At 41.5% G+C, this 20007-nt stretch overlaps 1 protein-coding gene across 1 annotated transcript; it reads left to right on the top strand.

Annotated features, from left to right (window-relative positions):
- Window positions 1–411: 411 nt before the first annotated feature.
- LOC106604596 (fibroblast growth factor 18) lies at window positions 412–17454 on the top strand. The gene is made up of 5 exons (XM_014199389.3): window positions 412–4834; window positions 5000–5036; window positions 8500–8677; window positions 10750–10856; window positions 14698–17454. The coding sequence occupies exons 1-5, from the start codon at window positions 4803–4805 to the stop codon at window positions 14974–14976; spliced, it is 633 nt and encodes a 210-aa protein (XP_014054864.1). The 5' UTR covers window positions 412–4802; the 3' UTR covers window positions 14977–17454.
- The last annotated feature ends 2553 nt before the right edge of the window (window positions 17455–20007 follow it).

Genomic DNA, 20007 nt, shown 5'->3' with positions numbered 1-20007 from the left:
CAGGTTTTGACCTTTAAACAGTCACTAAATACTTATCGCCCGCTGACTTGAAGGTAAGGACTTCAAATCAAAGTGTTTACCGCCTTAGGTGGGTTGACTAGGTCATGAGGTTGGAGGGCTGTGGTGTGGCATCGACACATGGGTACAATCTCATATAAGATTATTTTTGGATGTTTTTTTAATTTGTTGTTGAAGTTCTAAAATGGTTACGCGTTTATAGAAACTTCTTTCACTGTATGCGCAGCTGTATAACAATTATTTTTAACATGCTTTCCCGTCTTCAATATTGAAAGTTGGGAGTATGGTTTGAGTCAAGCACTCTGGCCAGGTTCTCCAAGTTTTGCAGCAATATTATCAGGGGCGCAACTTTGTTTTTAGAAGTGGCGGGGACATAATTGTATTATTATAATTTTTTTTAATCTAGTCGGATAAACACTCCAAACAGCATACCCGACGCTCGGAGGCGCCCGCATGGTCCTTAAGGACACCGTTGCCTCATTTTGTATCACATTCCAATGATAAAACTGTGGGGGTGGTGGACAAAAATGCCATTTCAGAATGTGGGGTGGACATGTCCCCCCCCGTCCCCAGTGAAAGTTGCACCCCTGAATGTTATGCCACATTACCAACAACAGCTCCTTAATTTGGTAATTACAGCAACCCAACAAACAATTAAGGGGTCATTTCATTTCGATGCAGAAAAACGTCAAGAGCTGACAACAAATCAATCATATCACTCAGCATTGGTTTGAAAGCATAAATAAGCGCCCAACATTAGCCTCTGCTGTCCAAGTGACTCTTAATATTCTGCCAAAGATACAAAATGGGTCAGAAAACTAGAAGTATGTGGCTCATGGACCAGTGTTATGAAATTATTGTTTTTACTACATCATGACACTTTTTGGCAGTTGTGTTTTTCACCATCCATTAACCTGGAGCCTGAGAGTAATTGTTCATAATCATTAAGAGGAGTTTAGTGAGGCGTGCAAATACATCATGAAAACTATAACATGTGTTAACAACTAGTGACGAGTGAGCCATACTGTGTGTTGGTGGTTTTGGACTATTTAAGACCTCTGTTGAACTGAGAGGGGGAAATATCATCATTAGTGTATTGAAGCTAATGAATATGTTAATATGTTCTGCATGTATCACAGTGCTCTGAGATGATTTGTCGAGTAGCAACAGTTTAACTATCACCTCACACTCACATTACCTCTTTCTCTCTCTCACACACACACACTGTGGCCCCCAGCTTCAAGGCACACACACCCACACACACTGTGGCCGCCGACTTCAAGGCAAAGCCTAGATGCCGTAAATGACTCCAAGCAAACAACGTGTGATGGGGGACAAATTACAAAATGCTTCCCTTTTCTTCAAGGCAACGCTTCAAGGCTCTCTCTCCTTCTCTTTCAGCGACACTCTTCTGGGCACTGTCTCCATCACCCTATTGCACAGCGAGGTGTCGCGACCCCGTGGTGACCTGCTCCTGACTAGCCAACGTTACGCCGCGGGACTCCGGGGGCCCAGGGCCAAAGAGCCAAGCCAACAGTGTGAAAGGGGCCGCCAATATACTAATGGGGTGGGGTTGATTCCTGGGAGATGAGAGGAAGAGGCTGTCCCCGCCTCTTCACACGATCGTTGGGCTGTGACTTGGAGTGAAAAGGGTCTGGACAGCTTATACGAGCCACTAGGCCCTCTTCGGCCGTCCCCTCACCTTGAAAATTCAATAGGATGCAGATGCCCCCCGAAACCCCCCACCCTATATGTTCGTGTCGGAGATGAAAGTGGGAAGCGAGGGGGAGAAAGGAGGTGGCGGGGGGGTTCTTGCACTAATGTAGTACATTGGGCTTCACTTACAGACACTGCCAAGTTCTTTTGTCAAGCTTAAAGGCCTGCTAGGTCCTTTGAACCCCTGGCTCACCGCCCTCGGATAGCTTTTTCCACCCCACCTTTTTTCCCCTACCGTCAATGAGATATTCTCCACATTCCTGATGACCGTCTGGACACAGTCTCAGAAACATCTACTGGTAGTGGTGATGGTGGAAAGCCGCAAGGCTTTTTGTAGCAAATTCTCATTCGCGGCTGTGGGGTTTAAACCAAGACCTTAAGCTTACCTGCTTGTTCTTTTCTTCACTCAGTCAGTTCAGTAGCTGTGGGTAACCTAATCCTAACTCTTGAGTTGCTGGCTTGACTGCCCACCTCCCCTTCCTCAGAGGGATTGAGACAGCTCCCCATTCATAAAGCTCAACTCTAGTCATTGTCAACCAGTAGGCCCAACCTTCCAACCAATACAATTCTCAATGGTTAGTCACAATTCTGACCAAACTTCATAGCCCCTTTGTGTAAATGCTAAATGGACTTTCCAAGAATAAATCTGACATAAGTCGTAGTTTGTGTGGCTTAATGTGACTGATTAGAGTCAACGGTCAATGTATCCTCCCTCCTAAAATAAACGATGGAATGGAAAAGTTACTCCATGTGCCATACATATCTGCTGTAACGTGGTTCTACCGTGGAAATGTGCAGGTAAACAGTGTGCTTCTGTTGAAGCTTGCCACAAGTGTCACACAGGTGAGCACATCAAAGACACAGCTCTGTTCACTCTGTGCCATAGCTCTCCATTCATACTTTCAAGGCATTGTCACAAGCCTGTGCTTTAAAGGTGATGAGTGACTACTCAATGCTGGCTCCTTTGTGCAGTTTCGTAATTATTGTTTATTATGCCTGTGGTTTTAGTCACTTTTCAACCAGCTTCATATTGGACTGCCAGCCAATGCTTCAAACATAGTATTTTGTTGATTATAACTTACTTTGGATGTACACGAAATGGAAGCCCCAGGTCAATCTAATCATCAGATGTGCACACATTGTGTGTTTATTTAACGGTTCCTATCATAAATTATTATATTTTGTGCAATTAGGGTTTTTGAACTTCGTCAATGGAGGACATCGTTTATTATTGTAGTTTTGAAATCGGATAATACACATGCATTGTACATAGGTACAGAATTGCATAACATTTGTTGCAATAGCCTATTTTGGAATTATACTGATTCACACAGTCACCCTTATTCTTACAAGCTATTCAAAGTGCAATCCACTATAGTTTCAATTGATACCACTAACTCTATAGGGAAATGTTAAACCCAATGAGGATGGAATGCTGTAGTTCCCGTTGTAATAGGACAATAAATGAGAATCACACAATGGTCCTAAGTGGCGGGAGGGATGTGGGGTCGTTCCACTGCGAGTTCAGAGGGCCTCGTAAACACATTCACACCTCTCTTTCATTTAAATGCGGGATAAGTTATAGCACATTATTGAAAAATCGAGTTCCACAACAACCTGCATTTCAATGCTGTCTGGGAGAGCTAAGCCCAATCCACAAACGACGCGGCCTCCAATATAACCACAAAACAAGGGAAGCCGAAAAGTGTAATTGTGTTCTGAAAATACGACTCACACACTCTTTCTCAACTCTAGACAAAGGTAATACAACAAAACATCAGCAAATATATATCTAATAGCAATACATATAATAAACTAATTAGTGATGGTTACGCCGTTAAAAATAATGGAAAATAATATGGGGGAAAAACTGATTTATGAATAAAACAAAATATGATTCAAAAATGTTCTTTAGAAATCCTGTAGGTCTATTCTCCTTAGTAGGGCCGGCATGTAGGCTAGCGATTGAATTGGGCCAGTAACCAACCAAAAGTTCGCTGGTTCGAATCACTGAACCGACTAGGTGAAAAATCTCTCGCTGTGCCCCTGAGCAATGTACTTAAATCGCTCTGGATAAGAGCGCCTGCTAAATGACTAAAATGTAAAGTAGCCTAGGCTATTTTTGTGACCTTGAAATAGGCCTAAACCTGCATTTAACGAAATATCCCTTATCGAATTGCTCCAAATAAAATGTATATACAGAAGTTTCTAAAATGTTGAAAACAAGTCATAAATTCGTTAGTCCGTCCTTGTAGCCTACCAACTCCCTCCCAAGCACCATCATTTATGACTAGAGGAAAACATTCTCCAAACTGATGGTCTCTCAAAAATTACCCTATCAGGTGCACACCGCTGACAAGTTTCCACCCACCAATGAAAAAAAACCTCACTGTGCCCAAATCCATAGCCGCAGACACTCTACTGACAAGCATTACACCATCGCCCCTGCTACGAAGGTCTTCCGCTGCGTTTGATTCAGATGTCATATTTATACTCTCTGGATATCACTGAAGTTTTATCACAACGTGAGGTATACCCCATAACTTTTTTAAATGTTCCTATTCAATTTTACGCACTTATCCCCTTTTGCCCCTTTCCCACTGTGGAGTCGGAAGATTAACATGATCCATGCAAAGTGTAGATATCCCCAGGTACGCACGGAATTGAAATACATCTGATCTTTGGAGCAGCACCTTTGGGAGCAAAAGGGGTGCGCGCAATGGATTTTTAAACAAGGGGAAATATACTAAGCAATGGTTGCAAATTGAATATTTCCGCGCCCAGCAAGATACCACTGTCTACACAGCCCGTGAGAGCGGAGCGAGGAGATTTGGAGGGGGACAAGAAACAATAGGCTATATTTTTTCCTCTGGATCATTTTTTTTTTTACAAGGAAGCACCTAATGTTGCATTCCGTGACATTGTTGCACTCCAGTTATTTATCATTACACTGGGATTCAAAGGCACCTCCGGAATTGTTCGCGTAGTTTAAGGACGCTGGCGGGTCTATCCTCTACTTCTCCCGGGGCTTTAAAACTGTGGAAACAGGTGTATTTCAGCCAGTCAAGATGTCTCTTCTGCCTTCGAGGTTCATATACCTGTAAGGATTCCATCTTTCAATTCCTTTCGTTTCTCAAAACACGTACATTCTTACCAATAGAAGTCGCTAAAAGCTAGTTACTACCCTTGTCATCCATTTAGGCTATGGTGTTTATATTTAATGTAATTGCTTGTGATTAACCCCCTCCTCCCCTTCTCTCTCCAGGTGTTTACATTTTCTGGTCCTCTATTTCCAGCTCCAGGTAGGTTGATTCGATTGTTCAGTTTTTTGGACAGTGTGTGTGCGTGTGTGTGGTGTGTGTGTGTGTGTGTGTGTGTGTGTGATTTTGCGGCACCCATTCTGGATTTATTATGAACAAATCGTTATCATATAATTGGATACTTGCAAACTGGAAAATGCTGTGGTTAGGCGCGCTGGTTCTTTTTTCTGAGCTTTGTCTTATTACTTTTTAATATGACTTTAATTACATAAGATTAACACAAATCCCTAATTAAAGTTGTATTGTTAATTTAACAAAAATACATGCATAGTAACTATACCCTTAAATATGACATTTATGGTAAGCAAATAGTCTTGTAATGTCGAAGAAACGATCCTACTGCGCACCTTACTCTAATGAACGAGGAGTCCTCGAGTGCATCAGATAAGCGCACGGCGCACCATTGAGCCAGGCAACCAGCGTTGAGGCATGGAAAACTGACATGTAGCCTGAAGAAATGTAAAGACATTTAGATCAGGATCATTTGCGATTTTCAGTGTCGTGGATCTATTTGGTAGTAATATAAACTCCACGAATCGCGCGCCTTTTACGCATGCGATTGCTTTGTTAAATTGGTTGTCTGTAGCTTACCTTTCATGCAAAACTCAAGTCAAAATCCACATGATGTATTATTATGTAAAGTAACATTCTGCACGGTGTTAGATTCAATTTCTTAACTGTAGCTTAATATTAACAATTCGTGTATTTCCGTTTTGGGCATGATTGTAGGCTATTGGTTATTTTTTGGTCATGATATGTGACATATGAACATGAATGTAAAACATCTAGACATTTTACATTATTTTTTGGTTTAAATGAATGTCGGATATAAAGGGTAGTTAGGAAACCACCATGTTATATTGCTGGATACAGTGAGAGACAGTGGTTAGCCTACATCCTGCTTCCATGCCACTGTTGTTGGGGTTAGTTTTATAGTCTATTCAGTATCATATACCGAGTTGATGCCAATCCAACCTCTCCAGGATTACAGAGAACTACTAGAATTGATTCACCTTTTTCAGCCTGTCTCCAATTTAAAGCATATGTGAAAATTAAAACAATATTGCTGTCTATTTATACAGGGCTAAGTAATTACATGCACCCAATCATTTCCCCTCTGATTGACGTGATAAGATGTCATGAAATCTAGTTTGAAATCTTAAAAAATACTTGGGATTAAAGGTTTTCAAAAAAACAAAACACTCATGCCAACCTAATTATTGATGGAGAGGCCAATCCATCCAATGAGGCAGCAATAGATGAAGACAGAGAGTAGAATCCCTCCTTTTACCTCTTGGATTTCACATCTCTGTCAGAGACACCACATTTCTGTCAGAGATGTTCCTTAATAAATGTGTCAAGGGATCATGATTATAAAACCTGGCATTCCCATTTCATAATAAAAGGGGACATTTTACAAAGACACCACTAAAAAACGAGACACAACTGGGTAATGTGAGGGTTTGTGCTCTGATTGTTCCAAAGGAATTGGGACAAACATGCTAAAGTGTTACTGTCTGATTTCTCCTCTGTCCAAGACAGTAATACAATACTAGTGTTTAAATTCTGATATAGTTCTTGCTTTGTATGACTAATTGCTGCTGTAATGAAGATGTAGGCCAGAAGGAAGTCTCATAGAGGCTTTGCTGAAGACAAACCCCTCAAGATAGACCAATACAATTATGTAGCACAACCTTGATGGCAGGTAGACTGTGTTATGCAGATAGTGAAGCGTATCTGAGATGCAAGGGGGCTAAGCTTCCCAGTGAAGATGGTGCCAGACTTTTGAAGTTTCAACCATATCCATTTTCGGGCCGTCTTTGAAAAGGGAGACGGCTCGATAAAAAATGTTGTCGATTGCATTAACCTCAGCCCTCTGCAGAGGCTTGCCTTTTTTCCTCCATGTGAAATGCAACTGTCTACAAAACAAACGTTTATGTTTGTTTAGAGATGGAGAGATTTGGCACAAATCCCTCAGCAGTAGTTATCCCCCCCAAAAATGTTTTAGTTCATGCTGGCTTGGTGGTTAGGTTTTGGGGCGAGGGGGGGGGGGATAGTATGACCAAGTCCTTCTAGGTTGTGGAGAGTTTGGGATGCTCTATTTAGATGGTCTATTGGTTTTGAATGCTCTTGTGTTGTTGTAGAGGCTCTATTAGATGCCTTATTGGTTTCAAATGCTCTTTTAGTGTTGTAGAGGCTCTATTAGATGCTCTATTGGTTTAAATGCTCTTTTAGTGTTGTAGAGGCTCTATTGGATACTCTATTATATGAACTTATGAGGGGTGTCATAATGACTGTTAATGTTCCTCCCCTCTAAACATTGACTCAATTCAAAGGAAGTTTGATAAAGATATTTAAATACGATTTGCTTATTGATTAAGATGCATGTTTTCTTGAGGCAAATTACTTTCTTTTAGTTGAATATTAGAAAGTGATATACAATTGTTTCATATTTTGATTAATATACTTGCGATAGTATTTCCAAAACTAACTGTGTTTCGTAGTTCCTTTAATGTTTGCTGACACCAATTTTTGCTGAGAACAGCCATAACGTGGCTTCAAACAACTGGGATTTGTATTCAGATCAGTGGTTTGTTTTCCCCTTTTGTATTAAAGATTTGTTCTACCGTGAGCATATTTCCCCACTCATTCACTAAATGTCATTCATTTGCTGAGGTTAAAATAACAAGGAGTTGGAGAATGTAATGTGTATATAATTAGCCACCTGAGAGAAGCTACATAAAAGGCCATTACTATGTAATTACCACATGATACAGCTGGGGAACAGGATCTTGGCGTGAATTGAGATTTCAGGGGTTTTGAAAGTGTACATTTTCCTTCCCATCCACATATGGGGTTGGGTGACAGGGCGCTCAGGCTGCATGTATTTGGATGTGTTGTCGAAGTCAGCTATTTAAAAAAAAAATGTAGGCCCTTAGGCAACTTGTAAGTGCAGAACAGACCTTTGCATTCATTCTAACGGCGTGAAATATTTAAATGGGGGAGTTTATGTTACGAGATGCTCCCTCCTAGTGTGTTTTTATGGTACGAGCTGCCTCTCGCCATCGCATCCACGTCTCCACTGTGATTTATAGGCCTTACTGGGCCCTAGGGCAGATATATTTTTGATGATAGTGTAACAGGTCTGGATGCTTCAGGTGTATAATTGCTAGTGGCTTGCTTGCTTGTGGAAATGGAATACTGGTTTCTCAGTATGGCCCCAGGCAAATAGTAAATAGCTGCCTCAATACAAAGACATACAATAATAATGAAGCACGTAGCATGTTGCGCTTTTGTTCTCTTCAGCTTCTGCACTAAGTGCCCTTTGAATTTGTTCGCAATGCCGCATAGTTAGATCAGCTTACAACATCCAAGCAGAGCTTCATGACAGAGTACCTAGTAAAAGCTGCTCCATGAACACCTGTGTCATGTCTTTCTCCTCCAGGAATCACAACAGAGCTCAGCTGATTTTAGGATCTATATCGAGAACCACACGCGGAACCCGGACGACCTGAGCCGGAAGCAGATCCGCATCTACCAATTGTACAGCCGCACCACGGGCAAGCACGTCCAGATCCTGGGCAAGAAGGTCAACGCCAACGGAGACGATGGGGGCAAGTACGGTACGGGAGAATTCCTGTGCACTTCACTTACAGACACTTGAGCCAGTTCCCCTCATCAATGGTCTTTACTGTGGGAATTATCCCATGTGAACCAAGATTCATTGGACCTATTTTGGACCACTACTGGTCAGAGTTTGGGTTACATTTCTAACTAGTGAACTTTGACCCTAACTCCACTACTTACTGATTGCTTGGTTAAGCCATTAAGATGATGAATAGTGTGGGAATTTGAGGCAAGAAGTATGTCTGCCACAGATAAAGCGCGTCTAGATGTATATATTGTCTTTATTCATTGAATCTCAGCTGTGTTCCTTCCACTGTTCTGGTCAGTGACCATACTGAGGTGGGAATACAGCTGATTGTTGTCATGGGAAGTAATTCTGCGTGATGCCTGGCATAGTGGTTTCCAAGTCTACAGAGGGTCTATCAGTTTCTACATTCACTACAGTTTCTACAGTCACTGTGGTCACGGCACATATTCTATTCAAAGTTGGACGGTGGTCTAGGTGCGTTTGTATGGGAGTGCTTGCCTGTTTGCGCTCACATGTATGATTTGCCAACAAACAGTCAGTCGGCTGCAATGTTGCCGGCCTGAGTCGACCGCACTGTTGTGTCGACTGTGTTCAGTCACAGATATGCTGAGGCGAGGTTTCCTCTCGTTGCTTGTTAGAGCTTGAGTGGAAGCAGATTCAATGTTTCCCATGAAGACTTGCCAACCCTGCCCCCTCAGCCCCAGTACCTGGCACCTGTGAACTCCCTGACACTGATTTAACAGGAGGCTCGGGAAGACACTCTTCTCTCATCTCTGCACTAATCCTCACTCAGTCATAACAGCAACGGCACAATGGAGGGTCAGAAAAGCACGGCTGAGAAATGGAGCCGCAGCTACAACAAGGTCAGCTACCCCACATATACACGCGGATAAGAGGGAGTTATAATTCTCCTCAGGCAGGAGTGCTTGCCTTCAAGAAATGTGGTATATATAACGTGTCACATGCAATCCCACATAATTGATGTCACCATTTGTCCAACTAGGATAGCATCTTATATCTATATCTAAATGCATAGGTGTTTGTAAAAATGTGTAAAAATCCATGTCAGTGCTGGTAAATGTGTTTTAAAGGCAGTTGTTGCACCTGTAGTTTCCAGTTGCACTTGCACAAGTCCTCCCTCGTTTGAGAGCCAGCACTGAAAATGCTGTGGGGCTTCTATAGCTTGGCTACAGTGAGCAACACTACACTAAAACCACTTCAAGCCAGGCTATCACAGTACAGCTTGCTTTTTACCTTTGTAGTATGAAAGGGATGGAAGAGGGCCAGCTAAGTGGGGGCTTGTGGCACTCTCTGTCCCAGCTTCTCCAACTCCTCTCAGGAGCTCCATTGTATTTCTCAAACCAGGCCTCCTGTGAATTCAGAGAAGTCTCACCACTGTCTTTTTATCCTCTTTTCTCCCTGGTTGAGAGAGAGGGATGTCTTCTTCCCTCTCTCTCTCTCAACATCAGTTCTCAGACGAGTTTCTCACTCCCCTTCCCATCCAAGATTGTTTAAAGGGACAATTTTGGAGATGCCCCTCCCTACACCTCCTGGCTCCCCCCTCGTGCCTCTGTTCCCTTGAGTGCCACTGAATAGACCAGTGTGTTAAACAGATGGATCATCTTTAACTTTTTGATTGAGTGAGCACAGACTAAAGAGAACCTGAAACCTAATCCTGAGGGAGCATAACCCCTCCAAAATGTTTGGCAGACCTCTTGCATGCGAGGAGCGAACAGAAACAAAGCTGACCCCACAGGGGTTAAGGCTGTGACAGAGCAAAAGAAGCCGCTGGTGTGCTTGTTTACAATGGATCATTTCAAATGTAACGGCAGCTTACCATTTTGTTTTGGCACATATGTTGTTGTGTAAACTTTATCACTGCGGGAAGATGATACTGCATTGGTTTCTACCTCTCTGGGGTTTATAGTGAATGATCAAACAAATGTTTTATCGCTTAACACTGTTCATGGACTGTATCAACTCAATGCATGTAAGTGTTTGAAAATAATTATCAAGTTGTGTTTCTGTTTCACCGTCTAGCTCTTCTTATTGTTGAGACGGAAACCTTTGGGAGCCATATTCGAATAAAAGGGAAGGAGAGTGGGCATTACATCTGTATGAACAAGAATGGCAAAATAGTTGGAAAGGTAAGCATATCCTTGGTTGTCACTCTCTTGCCAGAGAACGAGGAAAATCTAACTCAATGAAATACAATTGGGCCTATTCTATTTTCTCGTGTTTTCCAGAGATAATATCAGAGAACACCAAAAGAGACACTCCAGTGTGCACATTACTATACCTAACCATAGAAACATGGTTTTATGTGTGCTTAAGTTTCCTTGTTAGAAAGACTAAGACATTCATAATAATACACATCAATGTATGAAGAATCCACAGATAACTGCCCAAATAATGGAAACACTTGAGTAAATTAGGGATATAAAGTATGTTGAAAGCAGGTGCTTCCACACAGGTGTGGTTCCTGAGTTAATTAAGCAATTAACTTCCCATCATGCTTAGGATCATGTATAAAATGCTGGTCAGGCCATTATTTTGGCTACCATGGCTATGCCCCCGTAGGATGACAATGCCCCCATCCACAGGGCACGAGTGGTCACTGAATGATTTGATGAGCATGATAATAATGTAAACCATTGCCGTGTCAGTCACCAGATCTCAACCCAATTGAACACTAACGGGAGATTCTGGAGCGGCGCCTGAGACAGCGTTATCCACCACCACCAACAAAACACCAAATTATGGAATTTATTGTGGAAGAATGTTGTCGCAACCCTCCAATAGAGTTCCAGACACTTGTTATATCTATTCCCAGGTGTACTGAAGCTGTTCTGGCTCATGGTGGCCCAATGCTCTATTAAGACGTTTTATGTTGGTGTTTCCTTTATTTTGGCAGTTACCTGTATGTTCACTTGCCTAACTTGCAAGCCACAATGGAGAGTGCTCACTCAGTGTACCCCTGATTAAAAACCCTTTGATAAGTAACCCGTGCCTTTCTTTTGACACTTCATCAGTCAATTATAGACTGCAATCCTCACAATGATCACAATGCTTTGAAAGTCTAATGCCCACATAGGAGGAACGCCATTGCAATTATACCTCTTGTGCACCAGGTGGCGCCATGTAAAATAGCAGCATGTACACTCCCCTCTGTATTTATTTGAACAGTGGATTACGGATAATCCTGAATGAATCCTGAAAAATGATGAATGACAGAGGCATAAAGATCATACCCTCATGACACGCTGACCTCTCACCATTACCAATAACAGGGGAGGTTAGCATTTTTGGAGTGGTATGATCTTTGTTCATCTGTAACTTTCTCACTCGTCATTATTCATGATTCATTCATGATCATAATCATGGGAGCATCCACATTAATGTAGAAGTGTTCAGAAACATATTCTATTCTTATTTACAGTAAAAGCGACTCCAACATGATACATTATTCACCATTCAGTTCCTATTGGGCAAAAGATCATCTGAAACACAACCAAAACAAGCTGCAAATGTATCCAACAAGTTTGTAGAGTCACAAGCTTAATGTAGTCATTGAATATGGGACCAAATACTAAACTTTTGACTACATTAATACATTATAAGTGAATTTTGTCAAAATACTTATGACATCTTAAAATGGGGGGTCTAGATATATAAAGTGCTTTTATTTCTAAGTGGAAAAACAGATATGTATGTAAATACCCTGAAATAAAAGGTGACATTCTGTACTGTCGCCTCATATAAAACTTTTAGGGCTCTATTAAATCCGATCCACTCTACCCAACATCTGCATCGTGGTTGTTTTGGCGGTGTCGGAGGTGGAACTGCTTTAGAACTGCCAAATCCACAAGTGGCTCCTGGCATTATACCTAAAGCGGACATTTTCATTGGCTGCACGGAGTTGCATTAAAGGGATACATCAGGATTTTGGAAATGAGGCCCTTTACTTCCCCAGAGTCAGATGAACTTGTGGATACCATTTTTATGTCTCTGTGTCTAGTATGAAGGAAGTTAGAGGTAGTTTCGCGAGCCAATGCTAACTAGCGTTAGAGCAATGGCTGGAAGTCTATAGAAATGGCTGGAAGTCTATAGAAACCCATAGAAACGACCTCTAATTTCCTTCACATTGGACATAGAGACATAAAAATGGTATCCACGAGTTCCTCTGACCGAAATCCCGAAGTATCCCTTCAAGAGAAATCTCATGCAGCCTTGTTTACAAGTTAGAACACAGGATTGTGACATGTGATCTACACCTCTGTTAGGCTGATGGAAATCCTCATTGTTTTGTCTAATGATTTTCAATTTGAGCGTAATTATTTCTATATAGCCTACACTTTCTCGTTCTGAACTTCTAAGGCAAGCGGGACTGGTATGGCTCCGTGACAATGATCAAGAGCAGCTGCTCACAGATTTGACAGCTCCAACACCGTTACAACTCAGACACAGCCAAAACAGCTATGCGGGTGTCGGTTATCGCCGGTTAACGCTTGATCTGATTGAGTCTTGCTTCCCTGTCTAAATACATACATAGGGGAGTGTACATCACAAAAAAGTATTATTCTTTTTAAACACACACATAGCTTAAACTTACAAATGCAAGGTGTGAAATGTATAGTAACGTTTCTCTGTCCTTAAAAGAGCTACAGTGAGGGAAAAAAGTATGTGCGATTATTCGCAAATGGAAGAAACACAAAAGAACTGTCAATCTCCCTCGGCCTGGGGCTCCATGCAAGATCTCACCTCGTGGAGTTGCAATGATCATGAGAACGGCGAGGAATCAGCCCAGAACTACACGGGAGGATCTTGTCAATGATCTCAAGGCAGCTGGGACCATAGTCACCAAGAAAACAATTGGTAACACATTACGCTGTGAAGGACTGAAATCCTGCAGCGCCCGCAAGGTCCCCCTGCTCAAGAAAGCACATATACATGCCCGTCTGAAGTTTGCCAATGAACATCTGAATGATTCAGAGGACAACTAGGTGAAAGTGTTGTGGTCAGATGAGACCAAAATGGAGCTCTTTGGCATCAACTCAACTTGCCGTGTTTGGAGGAGGAGGAATGCTGCCTATGACCCCAAGAACACCATCCCCACCGTCAAACATGGAGGTGGAAACATTATGCTTTGGGGGTGTTTATCTGCTAAGGGGTCAGGACAACTTCACCGCATCAAAGGGATGATGGACGGGGCCATGTACCGTCAAATCTTGGGTGAGAACCTATTTCCCTCAGCCAGGGCATTGAAAATGGGTCGTGGATGGGTATTCCACCTTGACAATGACCCAAAACACACGGCAAAGGCAACAAAGGAGTGGCTCAAGAAGAAGCACATTACGGTCTTGGAGTGGCCTAGCCAGTCTCCAGACCTTAATCCCATAGAAAATCTGTGGAGGGAGCTGAAGGTTCGAGTTGCCAAACTTCAGCCTCGAAACCTTAATGACTTGGAGAAGATCTGCAAAGAGGAGTGGGACAAAATCCCTCCTGAGATGTGTGCAAACCTGGTGGCCAACTACAAGAAACGTCTGACCTCTGTGATTGTCAACAAGGGTTTTGCCACCAAGTACTAAGTCAAGTTTTTCAGAGGGGTCAAATACTTATTTCCCTCATTAAAATGCAAATCATTTTATAACATTTTTGACACGCGTTTTTCTGGATTTTTTGTTGTTGTTATTCTGTCTCTCACTGTTTAAATAAACCTACCAATAAAATTATAGACTGATCATTTCTTTGTCAGTGGGCAAACGTACAAAATCAGCAGGGGATCAAATACTTTTTTCCCTCACTGTATACCACAAATGCAACTGTAGTAGCTCCATCTCTTTCTGGCTTATATGACATACAGAAATGTTCTTTGGCAGTAGGTAAAGTAGATTTTTTAAATGTTTTGCCGTCGTGGAAGGCGGAAGTCATTGTTTCACAGTGTTAGAAACCAGGTGCTAAGGGTCTAACATGTTGTTTTCTTTGCAGCTCAATGGAAGGAACCAGGAGTGCGTCTTCGTGGAAGAATTCTTGGAGAACAACTACACAGCTCTCGTGTCAGCCAAGTACAAAGGCTGGTACCTGGGCTTCAACAGGAAGGGGAGGCCCAAAAAAGGATCGCGGACCACACAAACACAACAGGAAGTGCATTTCATGAAACGCCACCCAAAGGGTAAGGTGGACCCACTGGAAGAGTTTCGTTTCACTACAGTAACTAAGCGGACACGAAGGGCACGTCGCCTAAAACACAACCCCAAAACAAACTGATTGTCCAATGGACAGCACACGCACTGTTGTTTCAAAGGACATGTAAAGCTTGTTGCCTTAAAACCCCTTAAAGACTTATGTAAAAAGAACGACGACAAAAAAGAAAAAAAAATTCAAAGAGGTTTTATTTTTATATTTCAGGAACATTGAACATCTCCCAACTGTTGGATGTTGCTGGGTAATTGTTCTAATGTGTCTGTTATTTTATTTATACTGGATAAACTAAGGACGACAAAGGACCCTTATCGCCTCCAACTTCTGCTCCTTTGAATTGCAAACTGAAGGCATCCTTCTGACAATGAGGGTGGAAGCATGAGTTTATAAATGTTATAAAAATCATCCACTAGATTTTATTGGAATACCTGTCAGTTTTGTTTGTGTTACCCCAGACAACATGGATCCCATATTTTCCACTGGAATCGGGGCGCCATGGAGACGAAATGGAGAGAGGTGACAATGGCAGGTGAAACAGTTTACCTAGATAACTGCGTAGCTTTGAGTGCAACATCTGACAGTGCCCCCTCTCTCTCCCTCTGCTCCCCCTCTGTTGATACCTTCTGACTCGTGGCCTACTCTGGATGGAATGCGCTGAACATGTTATGCACGGAGTGATTTCCTTGACATTTTGGTGTGCAACCTATGATTCAGCCGAACACAACATGCTTTGACTAGCCAGACATCAGACAGACGGGGTTGTAGTTTTATCCTGAGTTGATGTGGCTCAGAAGTTAACTGAGACAGAAACGCTGACACTGTTACAATGGGAAATGTAATATCCCACCTTTTGCCTTACTTTCCTTAGTGTGGTAGAATGGTTGAAAAAGACTAATGAATACTGGACAGCTTCTCAAACATTGCCGTACAAGTATATGAGGTTATCTTATATACATATATTTTGACACAGAGCAAGCTATCTGGTATTATTACCATCTGCATCCACCAATTTACCCTGCTTTTCATAGGCCTACAACCAAAAGGTGGATTGTATCACTGGTTGTTCATGGTGCACCCAAGCACCCATGTTCAAAGAGACATCCCAAAAACTCTTCATCTCTAACATTGTGTTCAATCAAGCCAGTTATATTGTCGAGAGCACTGAATTGTTATAATGCGTACTAGGAAAGGTATATATTCATCCTACCCACCCACTATCTCCATATTGTAAGACCTAACTCTTAAACCCTGAAAACCATACAACGAGAAATATGCTTCTTTTTGATTCGGGGAACAGGTCGCGGCCATCACTAGACCTGGCAACCAGAGGAGTTGTGATCCCTACAGAACAATGTTGACCATTTTACCAGTGACAACAAAGTTCAGCCTCTATTCCTGGGTACAGCTGTAGTAGCCTATATATTTGTCTACCACCTGACAGGTTTTGTATGAGATGCTACTAACAACATGACACATTTATGAATTTTGAAAATGTATGCAAAAATAATTTTATGACTATTATAAGATATTTATTGCCTTTCTTTGTAAATACAATGTGATGAATTTATTTGGCCTCTGTTAATAAAATGAGGACTATATTTAAAAAAGGTATTCTATGTGTTTATAGTTGTGGGGCAAATCCTGTACATGTGCCTTTTCTCTCCTAGACATTGGGGTTATATAAATTCACTGGTAACTACTTTCCCATAGAACTTTAGACTAATGTTGTAGCTATCACTTAGTCAGACATTGAGTACATTCCCTTCTCTGCATACTGCCAAGGTATGCATTTTCATATACAAACCTTAAAGTGTGAAGGCTTCTTGTAACAGCAGTAGATTTCTATGTTGAGAAAGGTTGCATTGCGGATTCATTGGAAGAGCTAATCTAAGGATTGGAAATGTGTTTTAATGGCTGACAAGTTTACTATAACCTAACCGTGAACTTTGACGGTACATTAGCTGGTCCATGCTAAAACGTCCTCCAACAGATCTTAGATGTCAGTAGTTACCTTTCATCACCTCTTTAATATTTGGATAGAGTTGATGTTTTAGGAATACTGCATGTACTGACTGTAAGGCAATTTTATCTACAAGGAACAAAAGTATTATTATTGTTGTTTTTTTTGGTCCACATGATACAAATATAATTTTTTGTTAATCTAACATCTGAGTCAAGATGTGGGTTTGCAGACAGTGCCCGCATAACCTTTCACATTACGCAAATTGCAATCATAACTGGGATGTCCTAAACTTATAAAATCTGAGATAAATTGCTTGGAATGTTATGTGGACATCAAAGTCAAGGCTGAAAGCCAGGATAAAGAGAGTTTGGTATCATTGAAATTGTGGAAATATGGAGAGATATTTTAGCATTTTGGTGTAGCCAGTACACTGATGGGCTCCTTACTGGCACAACTAAATCAAGAAGGAGGACATTTTGCCATGAGTCCATAACAGTTGAAAGACAAGGAATGTTGAGAGAATAGCAGCGAGTTCTCTGCTGTGAACATTCTGCTATTCTGTAGTTCCACACAGGTCTTTTATTAGAAATACTATGACTGAACATTGTGTTACTTTAATACAAATGATAATACTTTTATACAAAATGTTGTAAGCCTCTTTTTGGCACAAAGGTTTGAGACATTTTTCCTCCTTAAAAACAGGATGAAGGAATGTGGAAAAGCATGTCTTATAATGTTGTGCGCTGGAATGGTGTTTACAGTAACCGTCAGACTGAAAAATGGCAGTTTTGAACAAAAAACGTATTTTGTTTAAGTTCCTACTGATGTTATCAGACACCCAGTAGGCTAGCCACCTAGCTACACCAGATGAAGACTCTATTCCTTAATTGGATTTAGATGTCTTATACATGTCTCATACTCTGTCTGCTTTTAAAAGTACTGTTTTATATGTGACATGAAGATTTTCCAAACCAGAACTCAAAGAAACTAGTATTCCATTCACGCGTGTATGTTTTTTAGGGATGCTCAGTCATGCTTTGCGGTGTCTCATAGCACCTTTTATTTCATGCATGATACGCGTACACTTTCATTACGGAATCCCTTAACAGGTTCATGACCAGGGCTGGTGATTTGTCAATTTAGTATATCAAAATACAAATATTCTGCCAGTGCAAATTACTTACAGGGTAGTAATAATAAAAAAAATGATATGCATATTAATAATGTCCATCAACAATCTACACTGAACAAATATATAAATGCAACAATTTCAAAGATTTTACTGAATTACAGTTCATATAAGGAAATCAGTCAATATAAATACATTCATTAGGCCCTTATCTATGGATTTCACATGACTGGAAATACAGATATGCATCTGTTGGTAACAGATAGCTTTAAAAAAAATGGAGCGGCGTGGATCAGAAAACCAGTCAGTATCTGGTGTGACCACCATTTGCCTCATGCAGTGCGACATATCTCCTTCACATAGAGATGATCAGGCTGTTGATTGTGGCCTGTGGAATGTTGTCGCACTCCTCTTCGATGGCTGTGTGAAATTGCTGGATATTAGCGGAAACTCGAACAGAGCATCCCAAACAAGCTCAATGGGTGACATGTCTGGTGTGTATGCAGGCCAAGGAAGAACTGGAGTATTTTCAGTTTACAGGAATTGTGCACGACATGGGGTCATGCATTATCATGCTGAAACATGAGGTGATGGCGGCGCATGAATGGCACGACAAGGGACCTCAGGATCTCGTCACGGTATATCTATGCATTCAAATTGCTATCGATAAAATGCATTTGTGTTCTTTGTCTGTAGCTTATGCCTGCCTATACCATAACCCCTATGCTCACAACGTTGACATCAGCAAACCACTCGCCCACACGACGCAATACACTCTGTCTGCCATCTGCCTGGTACAGTTGAAACTGGGATTCATCTGTGAAGATTACACTTCTCCAGCGTTCTAGTGGCCATTGAAGATGAGCATTTGCCCACTGAAGTCGGTTACGACGCCGAACTGCAGTCAGGTCAAGACCCTGGTGAGGATGACGAGCACGCAGATGAGCTTTCCTGAGATGATTTCTGACAGTTTGTGCAGAAATTCTTCGGTTGTGCAAACCCACAGTTTCATCAGCTGTCCGGCTGGCTGGTCTCAGACGATCCCGCAGGTGAAGAAGCCGGATGTGGCGGTCCTGGGCTGGCGTGGTTACACGTGGTCTGCAGTTGTGAGGCCAGTTGGACGTACTGTCAAATTCTCTAAAATGACATTAGAGGTGGCTTATTGTAGAGAAATTAACATTAAATTCTCTGGCAATAGCTATGGTGGACATTCCTGCAGTCAGCATGCCAATTGCACGCTCCCTCAAAACTCTGTGGCATTGTGTTGTGTGACAAAACTGCACATTTTTGAGTGGCCTGCACAAGGTGCACCTGTGTAATGAGCATGCTGTGTAATCAGCTTCTTGATATTCCACATCTGTCTGGTGGATGGATTATCATGGCAAAGGAGAAATGCTCACTAACAGAGATATAAACACATTTGTGCACAAAATAGGAGAGAAATGTGTTTTTCTTTGCGTATGGAACATTTCTGGATCTTTTATTTCAGCTAATGAAACATGGGATCAACACTTGTTGCGTTTATATTTTTGTTCAGTATATTATGAAAGACAAAGAAGAGAGATGTAATCCAAAGAAATAGAGGTTAAGGAACAAAACAAGCTCTAAACGAGCACCAATGATAACAAATGTATAGAACCTTTCGGAATGAACCGAAGACATTTTGCATAAACCTCCTGCCAAGCCTTTCTTTGAGTTAACCTTTGATCACTGGAGGATAGACTTGGAACTGAACCAATAACTTTGAAATGAAACATGAAATCCTCGTTCCAAATCTTTTCTCCAGGGAGCTGAAACTTTAAATGCAGTAGGGGCAAAATAGTTTATTCTATTATCAGATTTTGTTTAACCTAGTGAAAAAATTTCAAATAAATTATTTATGAACTCAATACATCTCATAACATCATCCATCAACATATAAAAACATATTAAGAAAGGCATTACAACGGCCTCTGTCACTGTCTAGAGAAAATGTGCTCTATTTCTCGTGGCACATAAGTCAAAC

Source organism: Salmo salar, chromosome 05, assembly GCF_965601325.2.
Source record: "Salmo salar chromosome 05, fSalSal1, whole genome shotgun sequence".
NCBI classification, from domain to species: Eukaryota; Metazoa; Chordata; class Actinopteri; order Salmoniformes; family Salmonidae; genus Salmo; species Salmo salar.
This window is presented reverse-complemented; position numbering and strand designations above follow the sequence as displayed.